At 43.9% G+C, this 14,707-nt stretch overlaps 1 protein-coding gene across 6 annotated transcripts in view; it reads left to right on the forward strand.

The window, feature by feature from the left end:
* ALKBH3 (alkB homolog 3, alpha-ketoglutaratedependent dioxygenase) overlaps positions 1–14,707 on the forward strand; it is a 36,519-nt gene that overhangs the window by 15,381 nt on the left and 6,431 nt on the right. For 5 of the 6 annotated variants that reach the window (XR_004380657.1, XM_032840666.1, XM_032840668.1 and 2 more), the window contains exon 8: positions 2,029–2,238. Coding sequence is in view for 5 of the 6 variants with exons in the window: in XM_032840666.1 (XP_032696557.1) it covers positions 2,029–2,238 (210 nt within the window). In the remaining variant the exon portion in view is untranslated. Of the gene's footprint in view, positions 1–2,028; positions 2,239–12,298; positions 12,410–14,707 lie in introns of those variants that run through there. The other variant, XM_032840670.1, reaches the window with a different exon arrangement.

Genomic DNA, 14,707 nt, shown 5'->3' on the forward strand with positions numbered 1-14,707 from the left:
TCATCAAACTTTACTATCATGGTATTCTTCACCACCATTCACTTCCGGTTTAAAAAAAAAAAAGGCTGGTTTCATTTAAGAACGTTCCTCAAAGCAATAAAAGTTTTATTAAATCTCAGTGTTTGGGTTCATGTCTCTCTAATAGTTTGATGAAATGGAAAGTATGCATAAAGCAGTCCTGCTACAAGCCAAGTGTGATGGTTGTCAAGGCACAGAACACTTGTGTGATTCTTCAAGCTGTAGCTGAACTGCCCACTTCTATCGTGGACCATTTTTGTTTGGAAGAACAACTAGCAGACAAACTATAGTTATTCCAGCTTGAGTATTTGGTTGCCATTTTCTCATAAATGAGTGAAGTGAGTGTCCCTTGAAGGAAAACAATGGATAGGTTTTGTTACTTATAAAAGTTGAGTTTTCAAGAGAATTAGAGTTTTGGAAAAAGTCATACCCGCCACTTTGATCCTGACCTCTATTACTTAGTCTTTTCTGATGAGATCAGTGCTGATATTAATGGATATGATTTTTTAAGATTGTACAATGAATGTGTCAACAGTAATGTCTGTCTGTATTACTCATTGGATCAGTATTTTCCACATGACCAGTGCTTGATGTTATAGAATCATGAAAGATTAAAAGACTCATTTGAAGTGCAAGCCGGACCAGTAGATTTAAATGTAATTGTTGGTGTGGTTTCCAGTTCCACACTGCAGCCGACCTTTAGGAAATCAGTACTTGTTGAGTTTTTGTGTAATAGCAAAGAATATCCACAATTATTTGGAAAGGCTGGAAAAGACTCCTGCCCTTTTCTAACTACATATTCATGTGAAGCCAATTTTCTTCACATACTTAGCAAAAACAACATATTGTAACAGACTGAATGCAGAAGTAGATGTGAGAATCACCTCTCTTCAGTGAAGCCAAACAGCAAAGAAATTCGCAAAATAGTGCCACTCTCTTGGTGCCAATTTTTGTATTGGAAAATAGAGTTATTTTTTGTAAAATAACATTTATGTTAACATGTCATGGGTTTGTATTTTTTAAATGAATTAATCAATAGTTTAACTTTTTTAGGTTTTAATTTTTAATATGATAAACATCATAGCTGTAACCCATATAAACAGAAGTTCTTTGAGGTCCTCAATTTTTGATAGGAGTGTGAGAACAGCTGTCCTAAAAGGAAGTTTTATTTTAAAAAAAAAAAAAAAAAGGCAAGTTTTGTAAAGTACTTGAGGTTTTGTGGCAGGAAGTCAGAATTCTAACAAGAACTAATACAAGCTACGCTGATTGTAGCTCCCAGCTACAACCTAAGGTCGTGGGTTATAGCTTCCTATACTGCATGTGGCAAGACATGAGTTTCAAAGAGTGGACTGGGTGCTCAGGAGGCAGGGCTGTGGCATCTGTGTAAACTGTCTATAGCTCACGGCCCAGGTGTTTATCAAGGCCCCGTCATAATTCTATTCTGTAGAATGTTTTTTTTCCCTTTGGTTCTATTTTTAGGAAGTTAGCCACTCTGGAAATACTGAATATCTTTTTTTTAAAAGCAATTCTGTCATTCGTGATAAAATAGGAGTCGAATGAAGAGGGCCACCCAGCAGGAAAGTTGTTTCCCTCCTCAGACTTCAGTCTGTATCTGCCAATATCGTGGCAGCCCATCGGCTGTGGCGGCAAGCCGGGCTCCGCACTCCGCTTACCTCCTTACTGCGGACCGTGACGACAGTTGCTGCTTTGTGAGGGTCATGAGTTTCGCACGGACTGAAAGGATGAGATGGGAAGAGAACGTTGGTCCTCGTGACGTTGCTATGCCAAGTTTAGTACCTTAATAAAATCGTGGAGGTCAGCTTGCATCGAAGTAGAAATAATGGGCGGGAATCGACTCCTCTTGCCTGTGGCTGTCGCGTTCCCGTTCCCTGCGTTTTGCTTACTCCATGCCCCTGTTCGTAGCATGACCGATTTTACGCTGCCTCCCGTTTTACCTGTGGCTGCCACCTTGTGTCTGATGGGAACCATCTCTGCCCTTTCTCTTGGCAGTGGCATCCTGTGCTGCACACACTGAAGGACCAAATTGAAGAAGACACTGGCCACACCTTCAACTCCTTGCTCTGCAATTTGTACCGAAACGAGAAGGACAGTGTTGACTGGCACAGCGACGATGAACCTTCGCTAGGGAGATGTCCCGTCATCGCTTCACTGAGCTTTGGTGCCACACGCACTTTTGAGATGAGAAGGAAACCCCCACCAGTGAGTATTCGCTTTAAGTTTTTCCTGCCTTCTAATACTTTGTGAAAAACGTAGCGCCCTGTAAGGCTTCTGTGTTCAGATCTAGAGAACGGGAGTATGTGTTTTATTGTTGAAATGTTTTCAACTGATCGCCTACCCCATGGTTAACATTAGACTCCCTCCCTCCCTTCATTCATTCATTCATCATCTTACCCAGCAGAAACTGCTTCCCAGGTGCCAGGGGCCTGTTTCCATTGGGTGGAAAGGACCATACACAATCCCTGTCCTCATGGACATAGGGGATATTGAAATAATTAGAATTATGATAAATGCTGTGAAGGAGAGCTTATAAAGGGAAGGCTCAAGCTGGTAGATGCGAGATGGGAAAGGAAGATGGTGTGAGGAAGATGCCCCTGGGACCTTGTCGTACGGAAGTCTTCTGCATAGCCGTGTTGCCTCTTTTCTGTGAGGGAACATTGAAAGCATACTCCTTGCCTTCTTAGCCATCTTCTGACATACAGATGAACCTGTAATTCTTTCAGAAAATAGATACTCAAGCCAAATTATCAGAGGTGGTGGTCTGTCCAAGTTTGGAGAAGCAGGGACTAAACTGTGTAATGACTTTAGTTTTCCGTCCCCGCTTTTACCTGTATTACATGACATTTGAGGGACATGAAGACCGTTAATTTTCTTTCTTAAATCCAGAAATTATAGGACCTTAGAACTAAGATAGATAGAAGAATAGTAGGAACTCAAAAGAGCAGACCTCTACCAGATTATCTTACTATCTTTGTGTCTTTTCTTACCAAGCTTCCCGATCATTTAGCTTATCACATTAAAGCAGACCCAGTCCGTGCAGAAGGGCTTATAAGGCTGTGTTTAGAATATGACCTAATCCAGACCAAACAGTTAGTGTGTCAGGGCTCATGTCTGTTCTTCATCAGATAGGCTGCTTCTAAGAACATAGTTAATGGGCCGGGCTCTTTTCCTGGCATGTATTTCAGTTTCCAAGCATGGTATTTTGAAGCATATTGTGTTATTTGCATTTACGCCATTAAGCAGCTTTTGTTGGTGTTATTTCCATCGATTAAGTTTCCTTTGGTCTGAGTCAGCAGGGGGCTCGTCAGTTGCCAGTGAGTTACAGGGTGAACTGGCTCCTCAGCACTGGGAATAGACTTCACAGTTCCATGGGTGATAAGCCTTCTCACACGCCAGGAGTACCACTTGAGAAGCAGACAACCCTACCTTTGCCATATTCTCTTCGGGTATGGCTGTGCTTTATATGTAGCCTTCCACTCAGTTAAAACCCAGTTAAATTATGTGAATAATTCATCCTGCCCTTGGGAAGACTCGTGTTATGTGAATAGCAGAGGAACACCGTGTGTCTCATTTTAAGTTCAGGTGCTCTTCTCAAGCCGGGCCTAAGGAACACCGACTTTTTTGTCAGGCTTGGTTGTGGGAGCCGGGGCAGTAGCAGTGATTGAGTCAAATAAAGTCCCCCTTTCCCTCCTGGAGCTTATGATCTAGCACATGCTGGTGCTGTGCCTTCATGTGGGAGTTCTCCTTCCCCCTCTCTGACTGGCACGTAAGCTGTGCTAGATGCAGTATAATGTTTGGTGTAATCCTAGCCTCTCGTTCTTGGTGGTTTTTTCTTTGTTGCCAGGTATTTTAAGTGCTCAGTTACTGTTTCTTTACACACATCCATTCACCACCACCACCACCCCCTTTTAAAAACATTTTTGGCCTATTTATAGATTTGAAGCCTAAGGATTCCCAAAGCATGCTTTCTGGATAATTAGTTTTACTGTAGAAGCAGTTTCCAGCCATTAAGCATTAGCAGTGTTCTGGTGCTCAGGATACACCCCATTCCATTTCCCCTCCAGGCAGCCGAAGGTCTTCATTTTCTCATATAAAAACATTAGTCATGGTGACCAAGAGCTCTTTCTTGGTAATATACCTGATGTCTGTTAGAGGTTAATGAATGGATGGATAATACAACTACCACACAGCCTTGAAGGCAACCATTTGGAGGAAAATCTCAGTTTAAGAGGGAGACTGCTCATACTGAAGCTTTATCAAGGCTTCTTACAGTTTATTTTGATGAGTATAGTGAACGCACAGGCCATGAAATACTAAAAGTGTGGTACTGTCCCTTTAATTATCTGCCAGTAGCCGGGGAATCTGTAATATACCTATGATGGCTGATTTAATAAAAATATAGACCTCCTAAGTAAGAAAATTCACCTGAGATCTTGAAACAAAGTTGGCTGAGGACACAGATTTGGGAGGAAGTATGAAGGTGTCAGTACTGTACCTCTGGCTATTGACTCCAGTAAGTCTTGGCTTCCTGCATAATCTAAACTATGACTGAGTTTGATATAATTGTATATCTCTTCAGTTCTGGCTTTTGTTTAAGATGGGAAAATTGAAGGTTGATATATTGGAAATGATCATCATGCATTACTGAATACAGTTTAAAAATGGCCCCCCACCCCCCGCCAGAAGCTGTAAGTTCCGTTCCTGGGTAAACAAGACCCAAGTTTAAACTTTTGGAAGGACTCATTTAGGTTTCTTTAACAGATTCCAAAATCTAGGGCTGCACAAATCTAGCTAAAGCAGAAGCACAGAAGCCTTTCTTAGAGTTGACAGCATTAGGCATGTGTGTTAGAGTACATCGGCTCTGTCTTATTATAACGATCCCTTTTCTGAAGGATTGAAAGGAAGTGGTTTTTGCAAATCTGTGTCTACTTTTCTTTCTAAACTCCGGTGAGGGCTCTGAGAACATGACTCATGATTCATACAACTCAAGGTAAAAGCATAAATTAAAAAAGTATAAATTACGTTAGTCTTCTGTGCAGAATTTGTAGGAGTCTGACTTTCTGTCAGGAAACGCTTAGGAACCGAACTTCGTATGCCACTATAGGCTGTAATTTTCATGTCTGTCAACAAGACATTCAGAGTCTGTTAGAGGTTGTAGGAGGGAATCTCTTTCAAAATCTGGTTCGCTTTTACCCGTCAGCAGAGAAGCTGAATACCTGTTTGACTTGAGTCAAAGTTTCTCATCTGAAAGTGACATAGAAGAGTCCTGAGATTTCTGTGTACTTTGTTCAGGTATGCGGTTTTGAGACCGAAAAGCATCTGTTTGGGGCCACTTTGTTGCTGTCGCTTCCTGCCCTCCCCTCCAGCCTGCAGCAGCCGTTCGTTGTGCCGTCTGGCACCTTCGGCCGCTCTCTGTAGCTGCCGATCTTCTGCAAGCCGCCCCGGTTCTGCACACGGCATTCCTCACTGTTCTCCCTGTGCCGAGACGGCGAGGAGCTCTGTTTCCTGAGTCCGAGCGCCTCCTGACTCATGCGGTCGGCTCAGCGGGCCTCATGCAGGCCTCGTCGGGGGTAAACGTTTCACCCCTCCAAGCTGCACATCTCTTCAGTGTCCTCTAGTCCAACCCGGTCCACTCCTGCCCATTCATTTTGATTAAAGTAAATTACCATTTCCTCTAATGACAACAAGGTACTCGGTGGCCGAGGAGACGTGCCCGTCGTCCCATTCACCCCATTCCTTCTTTTGATAATTCAGTTAAAGACAGAGTGAATAGCACCATATCTGCCTACTGGCCGGCGTCAGGATATCCTCTCTCAAGACAAAAGTAAAGCGCACCAAATATACTTCGGTGGACACTTTTTTAGAAACCAAGACCCTTTTTCTGTTCCTTCAAGCTGGGCTCATTAAAGTTTATCTATGCTCCTTGTCCCAGACCCAGTTGTACTTTCCAAAATGCGTCGTGTCCCTGCTGTAAAGATTAGTCTGGTTCTTTTCCCAGCTAGCTTTAATTCTATACTGAAAAACAAGCTGGAAAAGGAACTACAAAAGCCATTTGGCAGGCTGCTATTTCTCTGTCGGTTACCATGGAAACAGTGATGGCTGAGTTGGGGGGATATTAGATAATAGCAGGAAGTTTGTGATGTGCTGGAGGCTTAGATGCCAGAAGCCTTGTTCTTCTAGCACATTACCCATGGATAAGCTCTGTCCTTCATCAGCTGAATCCTGAAAATGTGAAGGGCTTCTGTCCACCTCAGGCTAGTGAGTTGAGGCAAGTTCAGCATTTCTCAAGCCGCCTCTCTCTCTGGCACCTTCTGAAGAACGTGACCTCTGTTCATAGGATCAGAAGAGGTGGTTGTAAAACCACTTCCAGGGGTGCAGGCTCTGAGAGCTCCCAGTGACTTGGAGTTCCTAGTACCTCTCTTGCTCATTGGTTTTTTTTGTCTGCTCTGGGAAGAGCAGAGTATGAAAAGGTCAGTTTGATCATAAATACTGATATTTTTTCAGGACTTTAGAAGAAATGAGGATATCAGAATCCAAAATGCTGTAATACTGACTAGCTTAAATTTAAAAGCTGGATAAGCTACATGGGGCAATATTTCGTGGAGTAGTGACTGACCCTCCGCCTCAGCCAGCACCCCACTGCTGCTGGTCGGTTATCCAAATCTCTTAATCAGCCCTACTTCTGATTATAGCGTCTGTTCTGAGAAGTTACAGGAAATACCGGAAAGAAATTGTTGATGTCCGTCGTCTTTTTAATACATCCCTAAATGAAATCTAGAAAATCATTTTCATTTCCTGTTTCTGTCACTGATATTGGCAAAAAGCACCTATTCACCTCATTTACATTTTCTTCTTTGTAAATAGGGTAATAATTGGTAGCTACTTTATGAGAACAGAGTTGCTGGAAAAATCTGTGAATTTTTAAGCTGTTAAAAATGCTAGATGCCACAGTGACCTTTCAGATTTGGAAATTGGAAAAGGACGTGAAAGGCAGTGAAGCCAAAACCCCAAGATTCCTTTGGCCTGTGAAATGGCATTCATTGAGGGAGTAGAAGGGAGACTTGGGGAGGGTGACACGTGGCCTGTGGACCAGGAATCTTTGAGCTCCTATCTCTAGGGCCATTTAATGGTTTGGAGAATGTGAGTCAGTGGATGGGTAAATGAAAATGTACATGTTTGAGCCCATAAAGCTGAGTAGTTCTCGTAGGACTTGAATTATCTTCAGATGTGAAATCCTCTTGAGAAGTTCTGGTAGGACTTGAATTATCTTCAGACGTGAAATCCTGTGAGAGCTGGAATCATCATTTGCTGCCTTGGGGCCTTGTCTCAGCCAGAATCCATGCCCTGACTGCCCCTGGGAAGAATTAATTTTTGCGGGGCGCCTGGGTGGCTCAGTGGGTTAAGCCTCTGCCTTCGGCTCAGGTCATGATCTCAGGGTCCTGGGATCGAGCCTCACATTGGGCTCTCTGCTCTGCAGTGAGCCTGCTTCCTCCTCTCTCTGCCTGCCTCTCTGCCTACTTGTGATCTCTCTCTCTCTGTCAAATAAATAAAATCTTTTAAAAAATAATAAATTAATTTAAAGAAGAATTAATTTTTGCCACGGATGTAGTGCACTGACAGTCCTTTTAATCTTGGAAGACCAATCTTTTCCAAAGTGATTCATCATATTTGCATGTGCCATGATTAGGAATGCCATGATTAGGAATGGGGTCTGCTTCCAAACTTGACTTTTTTTTTTTTTTTAAACATCTAATGTATTATTTGCCCCAGGGGTACAGGTCTGTGAATCATCATGCTTACACATTTCGCAGCACATCCCCCCACCGCAGTGTCCATAACCCCGCCACCTTCTCCCTACCCTGCCGTCCCCCAGCAACCCTCAGTTTGTTTTCATGAGATGAAGAGTCTCTTATGCTTTGTCTCCCTCCCAATCCCATCTTGTTTCATTTTTTCCCTTCCTGCCCCCCATGACACCCCACCCTGCCTCTCAAATTCCTCACATTGGAGAGATCATATGATAATTGTCTTTCTCTGACTTAATTCGCTTAGCATAATACTCTTTAGTTCCATCCACGTCATTGCAGATGGCTAGATTTTGTTTCTTTTAATAGCTGCATAGTATTCCATTGTGTGTGTATACCTCATCTTCTTTATCCATTCATCTGTTGATGGACATCTAGGTTCTTTCCATAGTTTGGCTATTGTGGATGTGGCTGCTATAAACATTCAGGTGCACATGCCCCTTCGGATCCCTATATTTGTATCTTTAAGGTAAATACCCAATAGTGTGATTGCTGGGTTGTATGGTAGCTCTACTTTCAACTTTTTGAGGAACCTCCATGCTGTTTTCCAGAGTGGTTGCACCAGCTTGCATTCCCACCAACAGTGTAGGAGGGTTCCCCTTTCTCTGCATCCTCGCCAACATCTGTTGTTTCCTGACTTGTTAATTTTAGCCATTCTGACTAGTGTGAGGTGGTATCTCACTGTGGTTTTGATTTGTATTTCCCTGATGCTGAGTGATGTTGAGCACTTTATCATGTGTCTGTTGGCCATTGGATGTCTTTTTTTTTTTTTAAAGATTTCTATTCAATTATTTGACAGAGACCACAAGAAGGCAGAGAGGCAGGCGGGGGTGGGGGTGGGAAGCAGGCTCCCTGCCGAGCAGAGAGCACGAGGTGGGGCTTGATCCCGGGACCCTGGGATCACGACCTGAGCCAAAGGCAGATTCTCCAACCCACTGAGCCACCCAGGCGCCCCTGGATGTCTTCTTTGCAGGAATGTCTGTTCATGTCCTCTGCCCATTTCTTGATTGGATTCCTTGTTCTTTGGGTGTTGAGTTTGATACGTTCTTTATGAATTTTGGATACTAGCCCTTTATCTGATACATCATTTGTGAATATCTTCTCCCATTCTGTCAGTTGTCTTTTGGTTTTGTTGACTGTTTGCTGTGCAGAAGCTTTTGATCTTGATGAAGTTGCAATAGTTCATTGTTTCCCTTGCTTCCCTTGCCTTTGGCAGTGTTTCTAGGAAGAAGTTGCTGTGGCTGAGGTCGAAGAGGTTGCTGCCTGTAAAACTTGACTTTTTAAAATTGTGTCCCAGTGGTAGAAATTTTTTCTCCCCTTGCCATACCCATAAGAACTATTGCTAAGCCTTGTGGTGACGGTCTCCTCTTTCCCAAGTGCTGCTTTCATGGTAGATGACTGCTTGGCTGGGGCAGAAGAGGGCTTACTGAGTTTGAGGAAGGAGAAGCGGGCCCCACTCCAGAGTAGAGTGCGCAGTAGAGCCCCAGAGCAGGTGATGAGGTGGGGAGAGTGGGCAGGGGCCAGATCATGCAGAGGCTTCATGAGCCTCAGGAAGGAGCAGATTTTAAGCCCATTAAGAAGCACTGCAATGTGTGAGGCAGAAGAGTGACATGATTTGATGGATAATTTTACAAAGTCATTTGCTGCCGTGTGGAACCTGGACTAGAGAGGAGCAAGAGCGGAAGCCACGGGACCAATTAAGAGCTTGTTATACCTCGTGCGTACCAAGGCCAAGAAGGACAGAGCTGAACAGATTCAGTGACATGAGCTCAGAGGAGCAGGGATTTGTAAGAGAGACCTGGGAATAAAGGTCTGAAAGTGTTAGTATGTAGTATCTCCTGGCTGGCTGGATGTGAGAGACATGATCACTTTCCATGTGAGAGGGCTTTAGGCATTTGGAATCCTGGAGATAGCAAGGTTTCAATTAGGACATGCAAGTCAAGGGAACCTTCAGAGCACATGAGGTTGGGGATCGAGGGGTGTTCGCTCATCACTGGATTGGAATTCACAGGACACAGAGGAAGGGTATAGGAGGGGAGATCAGGCCTGATCAGGTCACGTCTGGGAACAGTTTGGGAATGAGTTTTGTGTTTTTGATGGAGACTGGAGAACACTGCACTTTTGCTGGGGGCTGGGGTCAGCTGGATGTCAGCCATGGGTGACATTTGTTTCTGGCGCTGCAGTGTTGCGGGGGAGCTCTTTCAAGATAGCAGTTCCTTTAAGTTGCATTTCTTAGAAATATATTGCCAAAGATGGAATCATTATTACATTAAGCCTTCTGGTTTCAAATGTGTATTCAATGTTGCTAGAAGGACTGTAACAGTGAGGTTAAAGCCACGTTTATTTTTGCTGAAATTCAGTAACTTCTTACTCCCACACTGCCCCTGGCACTGTGTTGACAAGTCTGAACAATAGACACTGTCAGCAGTATTTCGCTCTGTTTGCCTTTCCACGTGTTTCCGTCCAGATGGAAAGGCAGGAGTTCTCATGCTAGTCTGGTCCCCAGTGCCAAGTTTTCGCTGCCTACAGAGAGAGCCTCTGTTGCACTGAACAACTGCCAGACCTCCCGGGCAAGACCTTGGTGAGGTTCTGACTTACTGAACTATGGAGGTCACCGGTTATCCCTGGTATAGGATGACCAATCACCCGGGCCAGTCCTCATGCTTCCTTAGTGTCCTCACTCATCTCACCAGAACCTTCCATGCCAAACATCAGGGAAGAGTTGGATAAAAATGCAAAGATTTGTTTGTGGCAAATGAGTTTAAACCTGTTTGGGACAAGATAACCTCAGTGATTTCAAATCTGTATTTTTCCAGCCAGCCTTTTACTTTAGCAGATCTCATTTCAGAAACAGCTGCTTCTCTTTTTAAAGTAATGTATTTCAGATCGATATTGAGGATACAGTCATTTAAAGTGTGGTTTGAGTCAGCAGAGTAATAAGTAGAGATGACATTGTGGGGTCCTAGCTTTATTCTCTTTCTGTAATTTCCACAAGTAATGTATTTTGCTTATGTCAGATTAAAAAAAAAACACGTTGTCACTATGAAGAGTAAGTCCAGCTGTGCTCTTCCTGGGTGCTATAGGAACAACGTTGCAGTCCACATATAGCCACAAGCTTAGATGATCCATGAAGCCCTCCAGAAGCCAGCCAGCCAGGTTCTCAAGGGCAAGGGAACCCCACATTCTGATTGCGAGAACAAGCTGAAAAAAAATTAAAAAAAAAAAAAAAAAAGGGGGCATGGGTGGGGCGCCTGAATGGCTCATTCCGTTAAATGTCTGACTCTTGATACCGGCTCAGGTCATGATCTCAGGGTTGTGAGATTGAACCTTGTCAGGCTCCACACTTACTGGGGAGGTTGCTTGAAGATTCTCTCTCTGTGCTTCTCCCCCCCAATTCCAACCCCCCCATGCACATGCATGTGCGCTCTCTCGCTGTCTCCCTCTCAAATAAATCCTTTAAAAAAAAAAAAAAGCAGAGAGGGAGACGTTATTGGCATAATCATAAGTTGGAAGGTAGGGCAAGTAGAGGGACAGGTGGCCCTCAGCAGCTTACGTAGTGGTGGCCTGGGCTAACATTCGGTTTTCAGTGATCATTTCAGTCTGCAAAAAGCCGTGACTGTACTTGCCAAGCAGCTCCACCATGTATCTGGTCCTTGGACCGGAGAGCTAGGGAAATCCCTTTATATCTGTTACCATCTTGAGAAAATCTTTTCCTTGACTCTTACTAATATCTGGGGTGGTTTTTTCTTTGCTTGCTTGCTTTTGAGCCACAAATTCTGGAGTAAGTTTTCTATGTCTGCAGTTTCCCTTTGCTTACAACTGGACTCACTCTTGAAGCACCTGCCCTGTAGGTCCATCCCCACCGCTTTGCTAATATCCAGACGCCATTGTCTGGAAGAACCTTTCCTTGATCATCATTCTGTTCTTCCTTGTAATATTGGTCCCCAGTATTGGTCCCCGTATCCATCCCCTCTCTGCTTGAAACTCAACCATCTCTTAAGTTTCTTCTCTTTTTCCTGTTGGCTGGGATACTGTGTTACTTTAGCTACTCTCAGACTTTTCTCACTGCTATTTCCCTGCCTCCTTTAAGGATTTTTCCTTTACATTCACCCCTACGATGTGGATATTCAAGATTATTTTTGATTCTGTTATCTTTGTTTAAATTAGTTTTTAGGAGATTATAAAGTGGCTATAGATTGTAAATGCCATATGGGCAAGGTCCATTTTTGTCTTACTGTGTCCCCATCATTTAGCACTCTGTGTGTGTGTGTGTGTGTGTGTGTGTGTGTGTGTGTGTGTGTATTTTGGTTGAATAAGTTAATAAACATGGCTTCAATTGTTCGTTCTTAAGATGGAGTGACTTCTTCATCTCTTATCTCCAGCCTTGACTTTTATCTCAAGTTCAAGTCATCTGTCGTATGTGTTCAGGGGACATTTCCACTTATTTATTTATTTGTGGGGGGGGCACTTCCACTTATAACAGCACATGTGATTTCTGACCTGAAAGTATAAAATCAGATTTATTATTGTTCTCTCAGAAAACTCCACAATTCCACCTGCTGATAAGTCCATTTATGTTCATGATATCACTGTTCTTGGTCAGGTTCACACATAAGATATTTTATTATTATTATTATTATTATTATTAACGATTTATTTATTTATTTCAGTGGGGGAGGGGCAGAGAGAATTCCAGGCAGACTCCTGGGCGAACATAGAGCCCAGTGCAGGACTCGATTTCATGACCCTGAGATAGTGACCTGAGCCAAAATCAGAAGTCAGATACCCAACTGACTGAGCCACTCAGGTGCTCCACATGTAAGTTTTTTTTAGTTCTTCCCTGTTCTCTTAATTATTTCAATTTCCAAATCTTCTTAATTTGTTCTTGAAATGGCTGAAGAATTCATCCCTCACCTAGTGACCATCTTTATCCCAGGCTCTATTTACCACATGTCTAAAATACTAACATGTCTTTAATTCCCATCTTTTCTTTCTCATTTCTCTCTGATACCCAGATGCCAGATATTTTCAGGAAGAGGTCGATCTCTCTCCCTCTCCTCTCTCCTTTGTCTCTGTCCCGCAAATACTAACTGCCCACTTACTGTATGTCAGGTGCTGTGCTCAACTCTGAGCAGACAGCAGTGAACGTGGCAAACGGGGGTCCCCCGGCATGGAGGTCTTAGGAGCTAGACAGTAATCCAGGGAACAGAGAAAGAATTACAACTTGTAGTTAGAGCTCTGAGTTTGGATTGTATTCTGAGTCCAGTCGGAATAAATGAGGTTATGCCATGATCTGGTTTGTATCTGGAAGGATCGCTCAGGCTGCCGTGTGGGGAGTAGTCTGAGGAGCGGCGAGAGCAGAAGACTAAGTAGAGGGGGGAGAGCCGGTGCTGGGCTGCGGGTTTGGACTCAGGTGGTGGCAGTGGGATGAAGAGAAGCGGATGAACTTGAGGTGTGTTTTTGAGGGAGCAGCCGTAGAGGTTGCCGCTAACATTTTAGATACCAGGGTAAGGATCAAGAGTGACTCCCAGGTTTCTGGCCGAGTAGCGGTTGGGTGGATGTGTTATTCACTCAGATGGGGGAGGAGCAGGGATTTTTGCTTTCAACTGTGGCCGTGTTTACAGAGGATTTGTAGATGGAATCAAGAGTTCTTTCCACATGCTAGGTTGCAGATGCCGGAGACTTCTGGGGGGGGAAGTAGGCCGCTGGCTGTTGAGGTCTGCGGGTCAGATGACAGGCATGTGCTAGAAACATCATTTGGGGAATTGTCAGGATAACAACATAAAGTGATGATGATAAATAACAAATGTGCAGACTCTGTGCCTGGCCCTGTTCTGAGTGCGTTACGTTCCGCCCTCCAGTAATCCCGTGACGTCGGTACGGCCGTTACCCCTGTTGTGCAGAGGAGGTAGCCGAAGCACACTGTTAAACCACTCACGCAGCGTGTCCTCAGTAACTGCTCGCTGAGCCGAGTTAGAACTCATCATGGAGGTGATATGGGAAGCTCTGCGGTCGCACGTCATCACTCAGAGCAGGAGCGTAGCTTGGGGCGCCTGCGTGGCTCAGTCAGTCAAGCATCTGCCTTCGGCTTAGATCATGATCCCAGGCTCCAGGGATCGAGCCCCATCGGGCTCTCTGCTCAGCGGGCAGCCTGCTTCTCCCTCTGCCTGTCTATGTTTCTCTCTCTCTCTCTGACAAATAAATAAATAAAATCTTTAAAAAAGAGAGAGAGAGAGAGAAGAGCTAAAGAGGAGCAGAGAGCCAAGATTGAGCTCACTGCTTTTATCACTTTGTTTTCCAACTCAGAAGCCTTTATTTGCTCCTCCTGGAACAAAAGATAAAATAAAATGTCAGTTCCTTAGACTGTCAAATCTTTACATAATCTATGCCCAAGCTCCTTTAGCGTCTTGCTGTTTCCTGTGTGCTTGCACCATTCCATGAGATCATCTCTCTGCCCTACCTTACGCTCGCTCTCCACCTTCGTGTTCACTTAAGTCCTCTCCAAGATTCAGGGACCCACTGTAGTCTTGAAGCCTTCCCTCATGCCTCCAGTGCAGAAACTAATCACAGTTACTGCAGGTCAAGTGCTTCTGGAGAGCTCAGGAAATGAGAAATATGTAGCAGGCTCCTACTTTGTTCTTTCTGCTCATTTGTGTTTTGTTTTCATCAACATCTTCTTAGTAAAATGATGGGATTTTTTTTAAAATAAGTAGCTCATCTACTTTTCAGAGGATCAGAGATGACTTGGAGAATCAAATGTCTCACTGAAAATTGAGATCATTAATTTGGAAGTATATTTTGCTTTGAACTGCCTTTTTTGCTTGAGTTGGGTAACTGAGATTAAGAATATATACTTGAAATTGCATGAG

The sequence above is a fragment of the Lontra canadensis genome, unplaced genomic scaffold (assembly GCF_010015895.1).
Source record: "Lontra canadensis isolate GAN:19392208 unplaced genomic scaffold, GSC_riverotter_1.0 scaffold115, whole genome shotgun sequence".
NCBI classification, from domain to species: Eukaryota; Metazoa; Chordata; class Mammalia; order Carnivora; family Mustelidae; genus Lontra; species Lontra canadensis.